This window comes from Ursus americanus, chromosome 32 (assembly GCF_024610735.1).
Source record: "Ursus americanus isolate L20-20 chromosome 32, mUrsAme1.1.p, whole genome shotgun sequence".
In the NCBI taxonomy this organism is placed as follows: Eukaryota; Metazoa; Chordata; class Mammalia; order Carnivora; family Ursidae; genus Ursus; species Ursus americanus.
This window is the reverse complement of record NC_142158.1, coordinates 34,850,854-34,864,512: the sequence shown is the minus strand read 5'-3', so window position 1 is coordinate 34,864,512 and position 13,659 is coordinate 34,850,854. Positions and strand designations below refer to the sequence as shown.

The following is a 13,659-nucleotide window of genomic DNA, read 5'->3' as shown; positions in this document are numbered from 1 at the left end:
CATTAGTGCGTGAGGCAAGAACCGAGCTTGAACGGCCTTGTTTTTCCCTAACCTGCTTGCTTTCTCTGCCAGTTGCCTTCAACCCCAGGCTACAAACACCCTCCCCCACACCCCTTCAAAAGCACTCTCTTTTGGTGTTCCTTGAGATTTTCATTTTGTAAAGTTCCTAGATTCTGTGTTTCTTCGGAGCTGATTTGCTAAAGGGAGCCAACTACTGCTAATTTGCCATATTTTACTTTCCCATAGTAAAGCTCTTCTCTCTCTTTTTTTAACATTAAAAATAAAAACTGCTAGTTATTTTACCAGCAGAAATGGGTTTACTCGGGGATGAAAGAGAATTGCAATGTGGGACAGACAAGCTGTGGCAAAACCAGAGGCGAGTCTGGAGAACAAAGTGAGAGGTAGGCTAATTTTTATGGAGAAAAGGGTTAAGTCAGGAAGGCTGCTATAAACCGAAAAGTCCATTGGAATCAACAGGGAGTTGGAAGTATAGTGGCTTCTCATTGGCTGAGCTGTTGCCAGGGGGAAAAGGAAGGTGTTTCTCTAGCTGGCAAAGTAAAGTATCCATTTGCAAGGTCAAGTCCCTCTTCCTGTTAGGTCTGCAAGTGACTCTGAGTGGTAGAGCTTGAGAGCTCCCCTGCGGAAACCTCCCAACTTCACTGTAGTGGGGCTTCCCATGATTAATTTTCACACTTTAAAACAACTCTTATTTTTAAACTTTTATTTTCTTGTTACAAGAATAGTGCATGTTTATTTCAAATAAGAAAAAAGAATATCACTGCTGCCCCATTACAACAACTGTCAACATTTTGGTTTGACCTGCCTGTCATTTTGCTTTGCATCTGGTTTCTAACTACTGTTTTCAACCTGGACTATAATTCCACATGTCTATTTCCCAACATCCCTAACCTGATTTTACAGTCATTTTTGGTGATATAATATTCCATCATCCAGACGAAGCATAATTTAAGCGGTTTTCTGTTGTTGGCTATATGAATGGTTTCCCTCTTCCTTTTATTATGTATTGTTCTCTAATAAACATTCTTGTGGATAAATATTGTTCACGTCCTTAATTATCTCCTTCGGTTAAATTCTCAGAAGTGAAATTTCAGGTCACAGGCTTTATAAGGTTCCACACACTACTCTCCAGTTATAGAACTTATCTTCAGAAAAGTTATATAATTATAGTATTTCATCATGAGCGCGTGCATTTCCACACACCCCTGCCTAAACTGGATGTTAACTTTGTTGTCTTTTTCTCAAGCCAGCTTGTCTTGGGCACTTTACTTCTGGTTTCTGCACTCCATGTAGAGCTAAGCTGCTTGTTCACCAAGATTCATGCATTCAAGTAGTTTGAAATAAATTTTACCTTTAGATAAGTGAATATAAAAATCACCTGTAATCTTCCTTATTGAAGATAACTACCGTGGACATTTTTACACAGTATCTTTTTTCTACATCTAAATAAAAGCTCTTTGGTTTTTTGTTTTGTTTTAGTTCCATTCCGTTGGTATTTTACTATTGTATACAACTATGGGAGAATTCCTTTGCTCAATTCCAGCTTGCTCATTTGTTCTTCACAGGTGTCCATTCTGTTTTTCTACCTGTTTTTTTTTTCTTTTTAAAGATTTATTTATTTATTCGAGAGGGGGAGAGAATACAAGCGGGGGGGGGGAGGCAGAGGGAGAGGGAGAGAGAGAATCTCAAGCAGACAGCCCACTGAGCACAGGGTCCAACTTGGGGCTCGATCCCAGGACCCTCAGATCATGACTGAGCTGAAATCAAGAGTTGGAGGCTCAACTGACTGAGCCACCCAGGCACCCTAATTTTTTTTTTCTTTCTATAACTATACCTTTATTATTATTTTTTTGAGATATATACTTTTATTTTCAAGAGTTCTAATTCTTTTCTTGTTTCCAGGATGCAATAGTTATTCTCCTAAGGATCTTAACTTTGATTTTTGTGACCTATAATTCACATATAACATTGTTAATTTCGGGTGTACAACACAGTGATTCAATATTTGTATGTATTGCAAAATGAACACGACAAATCTGGTTAATATCTATCACTACACATAATTATAATTATTTTCCTTATTATGAGAACCTTTAAGATCTACTGTCTTAGCACCTTTCAAATATACAATACAGTATTATTAACTATAGTCACCATGGTGTACATTACATTCCCGTGACTTATTTATTTTATAAATGATGAGTGTGCCTTTTGACCCCCTTTACCCATTTCACTCACCCCCTATTCCTCACCTCTGGCAACCACCATTCTGTTCTCTTTATCTGTGAATTCCATTTTCTTTGGTTTTAGATTCCCCATATAAGTGAGCTCACATGGTATTTGTCTTTCTCTGTCTGAATTATTCCATTTAGCATATGCCTTCAAGGTCCATCCATGTTGTTACAGATGGCAAGTCTTCCTTTTTTATGGTGAAATAACATCCTACTGTGTGTATATATATATATATATATATATATATATATATATACACCACATTATTTTTTATCCATTCGTCATCAGTGGACATTTAGGTTGTTTCCATGTCTTAGTTTTTGTAAATAATGCAGTGAACAATGGGGGTGCATATATCTTTTCGAGTTAGTGTTTTTGTTGTGGGTTTTTTTTTTCCCCAGATAAATACCTGGAAGTAGAATTGTTGGATCATATGGTAGTTCTGATTTTAAGTTTTTGAGGAAACTCTGTACTGTTTTCCATAGTGGCTGCATCAGTTTACATTTCCACCAACATTGTACAAGGGTTCTCTTTTCTCCATGTCCTTACCAACACTTGTTATTTCTTGTCTTTTTGATTATAGCCATCCCTAAGAGGTGTGAGGTGATTTCTCATTGTGGTTTCAATTTGCATTTGCCTGATGATGAGTGATTTTGAGCATTTTTTCATATACCTGTTGGCCATCATGTATATCTCTTTTAGAAAAAATGTTCAGATCCTCTGCCTATTGTAAATTAGATTGTTGGGTTTTTGTTGTCAAGTTGTATGAGTTCCTTATGTATTTTGGGTATTAACCCCTTACCAGATATATGATCTACAAGTATCTCCCTTCATACAGTAGGTTGCCTTTTTGTTTTGTTGATGGTTTCCTTTGTAAACGGAAGCTTTTTAGTTTGATGTTTTTCTACTTGTTTATTTTTGCCTTTGTTGCCTTTGCTTTTGGTGTCAACTCCAAAAAATCATCACCAACACTGATGTCAAGGAGCTTACCACCGTGTTTTCTTCTTGGAGTTTTACAGTTTCAGATCATATTTTGAGTTAATTTTTGCGCATGGTGTAAGGTAGTGGTCCAGTTTCAATTCTGCATGTGGCTGTCCAGTTTTCCCAACACCATGTACTGAAAAGATTCTCCTTTCCCCATTGCATATTCTTGGCTCCTTTGTCATAAATTCATTAGCTATATATGCATGGATTTACGCAAGGGCTCTGTATTCAGTTCCATCGAGCTATGTGTCTGTTTTTATCCAATACCATACTGTTTTGATTACTATAGCTTTATAATACAGTTTGAAATCAAGGGGTATGATGCCTTCAACTTTGTTCTTTTTTTCAAGATGGCTTTGCCTACTTAGAGTTTTTTGTGGTTCTATACATATTTTGGGTTTGTTTTATTTCTGTGAAAAATGCCAGAATTTTGGTGGAGGTTGCATTGATTCTGTAGATTGCTTTGGGTAGTATGAACATTTTAATGATATTAATTCTTCCAGTTCATGAGCACAGAATATCTTTCCATTTATTTGTGTCTTCTTCAATTTCTTTCATTAATGTCTTAGAGTTTTCAGTGTAGAGGTCTTTCACCTCCTTGGTTAAATTAATTTCTAGGTATTTTATTCTTTTGGATACAATTATAAATGGGATTGTTTTCTTTATTTCTCTTTCTGATAAGTTGGTATTACTATATAGAAATGCAACAAATTTCTGTATATTGATTTTTGTATCCTGTAACTATTCTAAATTCGTTTATTAGTTCTAACGTTTTTTTGGTACTTCTTTAGGGTTTTCTCTGTATACTTCCCTTCCAGTCTGATGCCTTGTATCTCTTTTTCCCCCACTAAGGTCTAGCTAAGACCTCCAATGCTATGTTGAATAAAAGTGGCAGGAACAGATATCCTTGTCTCGTTCCTGATCTTAGAGGAAGAGCTTTCAGCTTTTCACCATTGACTAAGATGTTAGTTGTAGGTTTGTCATATATGGCTTCTATTATGTTAAGGAATGTTCCTTCTACACCCACTTTAAAAAAAAATTTTTTTTAGAGTTTTCATCATGAAAGGATGTCAGATTTTTGTCATGTGTTTTTCTGCATCTTTTGAGATGGTCGTCTGATTTTTATCCTTCCTTTTGTTTATGTGACATATGTCACATTGATTTTGTGAATGTTGAACCATCCTTGCATCCCTGGAATAAATTCCATTTGATCATAATGTGTGATCCTTTTAGTATGTTGTTGAATATGATTTGCTAGTATGTTGTTGAGAATTTTGCATCTATATTCATTTAACCCTGATTTTTTTTTAATTCAATGAGCCAACTGATAGCACATCATTCATTTCAGATGTACTGTTCAATAAATTACGGTCATGGGCACTAACTGATTTTTAAAAGAATCCTCTAGTTATCTCTGTCACTTTTCCTTCCTCTTTAATTCTGTTTGTGGAATTTATCTTTCTTTTGCAACATTCTCCTTAAATGTGTGCTGACTCTTGGCTCTATACTCACGTCAGTGCCCAAGGCTTCTGTTGGCCTGGCTGCCGGTGCTGTTTCTGTTCATGCTGGTTTCCCCCACCCCCTCCAGCTAGCTTAAGTACTCTAGCCTTGGGGTAGAAGCTCAGCCTTCCCCCTGCATGCAGGGATGGAGGGAGACCAACTTACCCAGCTCAGGCAAATACAGTTCCCCAGACTGGTAATCTCCTTGACATGCCCAGGGTCCTTCCTACGCCCTACGTAGGTGACTGGTAAGTTTGGGGCACACTAGTCCCCCTCCTACTTTGTACAGAACCTTCTGTATGTGCTTTGGGCTATGGTTTCTTCAATCCACATGAGCCCATCTGCTTTCTATCTTTCAGGATTTCGCCACTTGTCTGGGCCATTGAAGGCATTCTGTCTTGCTTTCTGATGCTATTGTGGACTCTTTTTTTTCATCCTTCTGTTATGTCTAGGGACTTGGGGTAGAATGGAGGAGGCGGTTTAGCAAAAATTCCAAACTCTTCTTTGTTTCTCCTGCGCAGAGAATGAGCACCTGTGAGTTGGTTAACTGAGAGCATAGTCTTGGAGTCAAGTACGCAGGGATTTGAATCTAAGCTGTTCTTACTAGTTGTGTGACTTTAAAGCAATTTTCTTCCTCTCTCCAAGTCTCTCTTGCCTTGTGTAGTAAATGGGGATAATCCTTGTTGTGAGGCTTCAGTGAGCTAAGGCATGCAAAACCTTTGGCAGGGCCTCTGGCAGAGTGAGCACTCAGTGTTTATTCTTTTGGTTATTTTTTTTTAAGATTTTATTTATTTATTTGACAGAGAGAGACAGCCAGTGAGAGAGGGAACACAAGCAGGAAGAAGCAGGCTCCCAGTGGAGGAGCCTGATGTGGGGCTCGATCCCAGAACACCGGGATCATGCCCTGAGCTGAAGGCAGACGCTTAACGACTGCGCCACCCAGGCGCCCCAATCATTTGGTTATTTTTATCAGAGTTTTTATTTTTCTGTTTTTTATTAAGCTAAGCCCAGTTAATAGAGGAGTGCTGAGAACCCCTTTTCCATCCATCTTATTTGAACTTGGAGTTTCTTCTTCCAGCCCTTCTCCTGGCCTCACCAGGAATAAACAGACTGACTGTCCCCTCCTGTTCTCTCTACAGCTCAGCTCCACCAGCTGGAAGGGCTGAGGACCATTGGCATCACCACCAATGGCATCAACCTAGCCCGGCTGCTCCCTCAGCTTCAGAAAGCTGGTCTCAGTGCCATCAACATCAGCCTGGATACGCTGGTGCCAGCCAAATTTGAGTTCATTGTTCGCAGGAAAGGTGAGCCAGTGTGGTTTGCAGTGGAGGGTAGCCCTCCAAGGGCCCACATAGTGGTGGAGCCCTGGCAAGGGGCCTGGTTGCTCCCTTTTGGTGTCTGAGCCTCAGATAAACATGGGCATTTATTCCTCACCCCTCACCTTCACCAAATGTCTTCTGTCTCTATCACCACACCCTTGGGAGATTTGGGGGATCAAATGCTAAGACCTGTGGTGACCAATCTCCTTCTGCCCTTCCCCCAGTGTCCCCATGAATGAGAGGGTTGCTAGTGTGCAGGCCTTTGCATCTTAAAACCAAGGTAGTCCCTGGCAGATGGGACAAGTTGGTTACTCTATAATGAACTCTGAGGAAATGTGGGGTAGCCCAGGGTGGAAGCAGCTGCTTTGGGGTACCAGGGTCAAGATCAACACTGCCATGGCCTCCCCTACCAGGCTTCATCAGGGAGGGCACAGGCGGGGAGGTAGAGCAGCCCTGAGCACTAGGTCTCATTAGACCAGCCCCCGATGTGTCTCGGGCCATGGGCTTCAGTTTGGGGTAGGAAGCATCCAGGATCAGATACCCTTTGATTTGGGGAGGGTGGTCCATAACTGAGACTTCTCTGCAGGATCAGAGACTCAGCAATCCTTCCCCTTCTCTGGAAACAGCTTCTAGCTTGCAGCCCCACTGTTTCCCCTGCTCCATGTGGTAACTCCCTGTTTATACCAACCATGTGCTGAGGACGAGCTCATGGATTCCTTGCCCTCTGTAAAGAACCGTTCCAGGTGCTGTGGGGAAAGACACACCCGACATTGCTCTGCCTTACAGGCCAAATGTGTGATGCCATTAGACCATCTTTGTCTGTCTTGTAGTGTCGATAAAGTGCTACAGAGAAGGAGAGAGAACTCCTACCAGGGAAGACCTAGAGGGCTCCATGGGGGAGGCATGGGCCTTGAGTAATGGGGAGTGGGGAGAAGAGTCGGATCAAAGGAGCTTACTTGGAAAGGAAATGTCAGTCGGGAACCTGCAAGGGCTCTGAGGCGGGAAAGTGGAAACTGTATTGTGGGTTTCACCTCCCTGCCTGACATCCACATCTCCCCTGCCTCCTTGTCTCATTTCCTGGAACGAGGATTGGAGACAGTAGATCTTGACGTCAGATCTGCCTTCCTGTTTATACTCTTGTGTCCACCACCTCCTTTTGGAGGTAGAGTGATTTAGAAAGGAAGAAACTTCTAGATTATCATAACAGCATTTTCTATGAAAGCCGCACTTTCCTCCCTTTTCCCTCCCTCACTGGGCAATCTAACAATGCCGCAGGGAAACCATGGAGGCCATCATGTGGTCACCCTCTCCCAGGATGCTGGCCTAGCTGTGAATCACCACAACCACCAGGCTGTGCGGGGTGGGTGTGGGCCAGCGCATGGAAGGCGCTCAAGTGTTTGGGCGTACGAGTGAGGGGAGAGTGAGCCGGACAGTGAGGGGAAGCCGACCTGGGATCACAGGTACTATGGGTTAACCACAGAGATGGGAGAACCACATGTGTTCTAATCGCTCACTGGCACTGCACATAGTAAGTGCATGGTGAGCGTGGACAGAGGGAGTGACTGGACTGAGTCTAGAAACCTGCATTCTAAGGCCCACGGCACGAGGCCTCCAGCTGGGGACTGCCTCTCCTTAGGGCCCCGGTTTCCCCATCTGAACAATGAGAGGGGTCATCTAGGTCAGGGTTGGCACACTACAGTCCAGCAGCCAAATGCAGCCCCCTGCTTATTTTTTTGTTTGTTTTTTGTTTTTTGTTCTATAGCCTGGGAGCCAAGAATGAATTTTACAGATAGTATTTATAATCAACGTAATGATAGGAAACTTTAACTATGAACCCTCGGTTAAGCAAAATATTATCCCAGCAAAAAGAGCTGTATTCTATTCTATTTGTAGAGCTGTGTTATTAAAAAAAATGTACTCAATTATCAGATTCTGAAATTAGTCAATACAGTCTTTACAGGATATACTTAATAATGTCCTCATTTTCACCTCTTAGCCTACAAAGCCTAAAATATTTACTATCTGGTCCCTGGACTTGGTGGTCCCTGAGGCTCTCTATTGCTCTGGTGTTTCCCTCTGGGTGTAAGGGAGACAGGGGAGAGGGAAAAAGTTTCCAGACCTATCTCTCCCTCCTTGTAGGCTTCCACAAGGTCATGGAGGGCATCTACAAGGCCATCGAGCTGGGCTATAGCCCTGTGAAGGTGAGCACATGCTACTGCTTTTGACCTCTGACTTCTGCCCCTCTACCCTGGCTAGGCCATTCGCTGACAGTGTCTGGGCCCATGGCAGCCCCCTGCCCTGGCCAGTGCAGCTAACTGTACTGTACCCCCACCCTTCCTTGCCCCCTGCATCCAGTGTGCCCCTGACCCCCCTACAAGGGAGGGGAGAAAACCAGTGATCCCGTTGGAATCCCCAACTTAAGAACGGGGAGAGAGATCAGGAATGGGCCCTCCAGTGAAGAGCCTAGGCAGGCGCCAGACCCCCCAAAGGTCATTGCTGAAAAAGAATGCAGGGAGATCAGCCCTTGTGGTCCTCTTGTCCCTGGCCAGGTAAACTGTGTGGTGATGCGAGGTCTGAACGAGGACGAGCTCCTGGACTTCGTGGCCTTGACTGAGGGCCTCCCTCTGGACGTGCGCTTCATAGAGTACATGCCCTTTGATGGTCAGTGACCTGAGACAGGGAGGGAAGAGAAGTTTGGGCCTAGAGGCAGAGCTGGTTCAGCACCATGCTGAGAGCATGGTGTGGGGATGCTGAGGATCCTGGGAAGGGTTGAGTGGGGTGGACAAGGTCTGGCTGACCCTGTGGGTGCTGCTGACCCCGGGAGCTGCTGTGTGTGTAGGAATTTCTCCAAGGATGATGGGGAGGGGCCTGGGCAGGCGCCAGGGCTAGGGCTATGATGGGGAATCAGAGGCACCTCCAAGTCGAGCATTGGTGCGGTTTGACCCACCTGTGTTAGGCCAGGCCTCCTGACCTCCCATCCAAGGGATGGAACTGATTCCTGGGTTCTGTGGGAGAATGGACCTGAAGACCCCCGGCCCCTGCAACTCTGACGCAGTGGCTTCCAACCCCGATACAGGTAACAGGTGGAATTTCAAGAAGCTGGTGAGCTACAAGGAGATGCTGGACACCCTCCGGCAGCGGTGGCCAGAGCTGGAGAAGCTGCCTGAGGAGGAATCCAGTACAGCCAAGGTTGGGGGCGGGTGGGTGGGGCCAAGCTGGGAGGAGGAGCGTGGGAGAGTGGGCACTGAGGTTAGAACGCAGTGAGCCAGGGTGGTGCCTTCACAGCTGCCTCCCTGCTCACGGGCAGAGCAGCAGGCTGGGCATGGGGCGACCGTTTGTACCTCGTCCTAGGCCGCGCTTCAGTGAGCGGTGGACAGGTGCTCTGGCCATAGGGCCCGCAGGCCTCCGAGTCCATAGCAGGTTTGCTGTCGGGCAGGCCAGGTGCAGGCAGAGAGCTTGTAGGTCATGCGTCGTGTCCGTCTTCTGGTGGCTGGGGGCCGGGGGTCCTCCCTTCGGCGGGGCTCCTCCTGAGAGGGCTGTGGGGTGGGGGCTCCAGTGCCCTCGGTGGCCCATGCAGCACCATCCCCTCTGCTGCCCTTCTTTTCCGCCCCCCCCCCCCAGACCTTTAAAATCCCTGGCTTCCGAGGCCAGCTCAGCTTTATTACGTCCATGTCTGAGCATTTCTGCGGCACCTGTAACCGACTGCGAATCACGGCGGACGGGAACCTCAAGGTAAGCGTCCCTTCCCTGCAAGGGCCCCCTTGCCACTTCCGTGTTGTGAATCTCTCTTCCCACTTGTGCCCCCAGTTCGGGGGGGGAGACTAGGGGGACACCTGGCGTGGTTGGCAAAATAGGGTCTGTTGTGGGGGGAGCGTGGGGGCAGAAGGTGAAAGTGGGGTTCATGGCCTTCCTTCCTGGGGCCCCTGAAGTAGCTTTGGTGGATGGGAGCCACTTGCCGGGACTCGGTGTTACCAGGATGGGCAGGGGAGAGTGAAGGGTCAGCGCGCACTGGGCCCCAGCCCCCACCGGATGGGCCCCTTTCCAGGCCAGTGGCTCAGCTCTGAAAGCAGCGTCCATTACTCATACCTGGTCAGCCCTGTGGGGAATGACTGTGAGGCGCTGACATACCCACTCCCTTTAGAGGTGAAGTCTCACGGATAAGACCGAACAGAGAGCTGATGTGTGGCCATGTGTTGTTCTGTGTCAGATGCATGGCCAGACAGCCTGTGAGGGTGGTGGGCCTTGAGGGAGCACATTGTGGACCCTAGTGAACTTGAAGGGTGGAGGAGGGAGGGTGACACTTGTCTGGAGTTCATACTAACGTGGCTGGGGCAGATTAATGCCAGACACAGGGGGACCATGTGGTCAGGGGCCTGAATGCCCAGGTAAAAGGTACAGCGTGTGTACTGTGGACAGTAGGGTGCTGTGCGGTTTCTGCACAAGGGGAGACATGACTCCTGTTCATGTTTGAGGAAGAATAACCCACTGGTTGAATTTGGAAACAGGAAGACTAGTCAGCTGGCCCTTTAACAGTATTCCGTGCAGGTAAGAGTATGAGGTAATAAGGTTAGGAAGGAGGAATGAAGGAGATTGGAAAGGCATGTGGGGGCCCCGAGAAGGCGTCCAGGGGGAACCAGTCGGCTTTGGGAGCTGTTTAGCATTGGGGAGGAGGGAGATAGGAGATCAGAGGCATAAGCTGGACATCCAGAAGGGACCATCCTGCTCTTGTTCAAAAGCCGGCGATCTTTCTGGGCCGGAGATGTGGAATTGCCATGAAATATGGGTGGCATCAGTCTAGTCAGGGCTCCTGCAGGACATGGAAGGTGGGGCTCTGAAGAGAGGCTATCTCTAGTGTGGGGTGAAGGGGACTTAGAGGGATACCGAGACCCTGGGGAAGGGGAGGAAGCAGCGTCCCCGGGGTGCCCAGAGAACTGTAGCCCGGCGGAGCGGACACCTGCTTGGAGCTGCAGCTGTGGGGGGAGCAGTCACCCCCTCAGATGGCAGAGCCTGGAAGAAGCAGGGCAGAAATGGCCGATCTTTCTTTCCCCTTACTCTCCAATCTCCCACCAGCCAACTGAGGCAGGAGCCAGCTAGAGGGGCTCTCAGAAGGTGGAGCCCCTGGGAGCAGAGGGTGGGCCCTGTGGGCCTGTGGGGGAGCGAGGGATGGGGAATGGCCAGTAGCGTGAAGTAGGTGTACCTTCCACTTAGATTCTGTGACTCCTCTAGAGCTCTCTGCCCTCAGAGGGTTCTCAGACAGCCCTCTGTCCTCTGTGTCCACAGTGCCTTCTACAGGCTGGCACGTAGTAGGTGCTTTATAAAGTTTTGTGGGAGAAGGGTGGGTATCTCGCGTGCTGGGACCATCTCATCCAGCCCTGAGCCCCCAGAGCAGCCAGCCTCTCTCAGAAGCCGGGATGGGTGGAGTTTGAATGGCCTCAGGATGCCCCCTCCACCGGGCCTGTGCTGTTCAGCCATCAGTCCAGGTCACAAACTGGAGAGGGTGCAGAGGCAGGTGGGTAATGTCCGTGAGTGCAGGGACCAAGGGGGAACAGGTGAAATGGGACGTTCATGCCGCATCTGGGGAGACTGCCGAGACTCAGCTGATGGGGTCTGTTCTCAAGGTACCAAAGAGGATACTCTGTGGAATGTCTCAGGAGAAGGTATGGAGCTGGATTTTTATGTGCTGTCTCTGTTGGCAGCTGTTTAATTTTTGATGGTGTGCTCTATAAGCTGAGGGGAGCATGACCGTAAATCCAACACAGGCTTTGGGATGTCTGAGTTTGCTTCCTGCCCTTCCGGCCTCTCTGGCTTCACTGCCTGGCTCCTGTCCCTCACTGTCCAGGAAGTCCTGCCTTGAGTGTGGCCCAGCCACAGGAGGCCTGGGTGCTGGTGCTCAGCCCACAGGAATGGTAGGGACGGGGGCCAAGGCTCGGGGCCAAGGGATGAATGTTCTCCTCTCCCCCACGGGGACCGTCCCAGGTCTGCCTCTTCGGGAACTCGGAGGTGTCTCTACGGGATCACCTGCGGGCAGGGGCCTCCGAGGAGGAGCTGCTGAGGATCGTCGGAGCCGCTGTGGGCAGGAAGAAGCGGCAGCATGCAGGTAAGGAGTGGGCACAGGGAAGGCCGGGCTGGCTCCTGAGTGGCCCCGAGGGGCGGAGGGGACAGAGCAAAGCTTGGCAGGAAGCCAGCAGGACTCTGGCCCGTCCTGGCGCCCAGGCCCTCCCATGGTGCCTGTAGACCAGGGTGTGGCAATGGGTCTCCTCCCTGGGGGCGTGGGCCCAGCAGAGCCTATGCAGGAGAGGGTGCCCTGGATTCTCTCGGCTGTTTTAGCGGGTAGAGGGGAAGAGGGGGGCACTGCACCTCTCTCATCCCACACATTGCCTTCTGTCGGGAGGGTGGGGTCCTGGGCATCCACTGTGTCCCCCAAGGGCACCCATTCTGGCTCTGTCGTGAGTGACCTTCCAGTGTGCAGTGGGGGCTTTTTGTCGGGGGTGCGTCTAGGTGAGTGCATGTCCCCGGGTTGTCATACCACTGTGTCCACCGTGGTTTCAGTGCACTCTCCTTTCCCCGCCCCTCCCTCCCCATCTTTCCCTTGCCCCAGGCATGTTCAGTATTGCCCAGATGAAGAACCGGCCCATGATCCTCATCGGTGGGTGACCCATCTGTACGTAACCGCTCACCCTTGTCCCTGGGGGATCCCGCCGGGTGGGCCCTGCTCCAAGGCTCCCCCCAGATCCTGCATTTCATCCTGATGGTCGCCTCCTTGTGTTTCTTCTGCTCATCCTCCACCTTCTCTCGCCCCTCCAGCTTTCCTGTCTTCTCCTCCCGGCCATTGCTCCCCCTCACTCTACGTACCACAGAAACCATCATTCTGTCTTATCACTAAGGTGGTTGTACCCTAAAAATGCAACTCCTGGTTAAGATGGACACCCTTCCTTGGCTCTGGGACCTCCCAGCCTAGATGCCATTACAGGAGCTGGGCAGAGCTTAGGGCGGCCAGCTAAGCATGTTCGTGCTTTTCAGGGAGGAGGCAGCCAGGATCTCAACTGCCTAACTCCTTAACTCCTGGGAACTTACATGCATAAAGCCTTGTGTGTTCTCTGGGAAACTGGCTGGTCCACGTGGAGCTTTAGGGCTGCTGCTACCCCTCCACCAGATATCCCAACTAGATCAGGGGGCACCTTGCCCCTCTTGGCCATAGCCATGTCTGGGCTTCGAAGTGTACCAGCAGGCAAGAGAAAGCAGTGAGAAAAACTAGGGGAAGGGATTCTCTTCTCCAGGGATTGGAGCCAAGTGAGTGCAGGTGCCCAGAGGAAGGCAGGTTGATGTGGGCCAGAGACAGCCCAAGGACTACCTCCCTTACCAGCCTCCCCAAGAAGGGAAGGAAGCTTCTCCACTGGGAAGAAAACATCTCTCTTCTTCCCTCCTTTCCAGTATCATAGTCCTACAGTTGGGCCTTGATCCATGCTGACACACCTTGATGGCAAGGAGTGGGGATGCCTTCCTGGGCGCCCTAGGAGGGAGGTTGTGCCTCTGACATTGGCCAGATGGGGGCCCAGAGCTGGGAAGCTGGAATTTGGGAGGGTTATTTGCTTCATAAGGTATAATA

General features: G+C 48.6%; 1 protein-coding gene across 4 annotated transcripts in view; it reads left to right on the top strand.

Annotated features, from left to right (window-relative positions):
- MOCS1 (molybdenum cofactor synthesis 1) overlaps positions 1–13,659 on the top strand; it is a 37,264-nt gene that overhangs the window by 21,269 nt on the left and 2,336 nt on the right. For 2 of the 4 annotated variants that reach the window (XM_087858220.1, XM_087858222.1), the window contains 7 exons: positions 5,874–6,038; positions 8,193–8,254; positions 8,603–8,714; positions 9,130–9,242; positions 9,675–9,785; positions 12,030–12,150; positions 12,652–12,699. In XM_087858220.1, the coding sequence (XP_087714346.1) occupies positions 5,874–6,038; positions 8,193–8,254; positions 8,603–8,714; positions 9,130–9,242; positions 9,675–9,785; positions 12,030–12,150; positions 12,652–12,699 (732 nt within the window). Of the gene's footprint in view, positions 1–5,873; positions 6,039–8,192; positions 8,255–8,602; positions 8,715–9,129; positions 9,243–9,674; positions 9,786–12,029; positions 12,151–12,651; positions 12,715–13,659 lie in introns of all 4 variants that reach the window. The other 2 variants (XM_087858223.1, XM_087858221.1) reach the window with 2 other exon arrangements.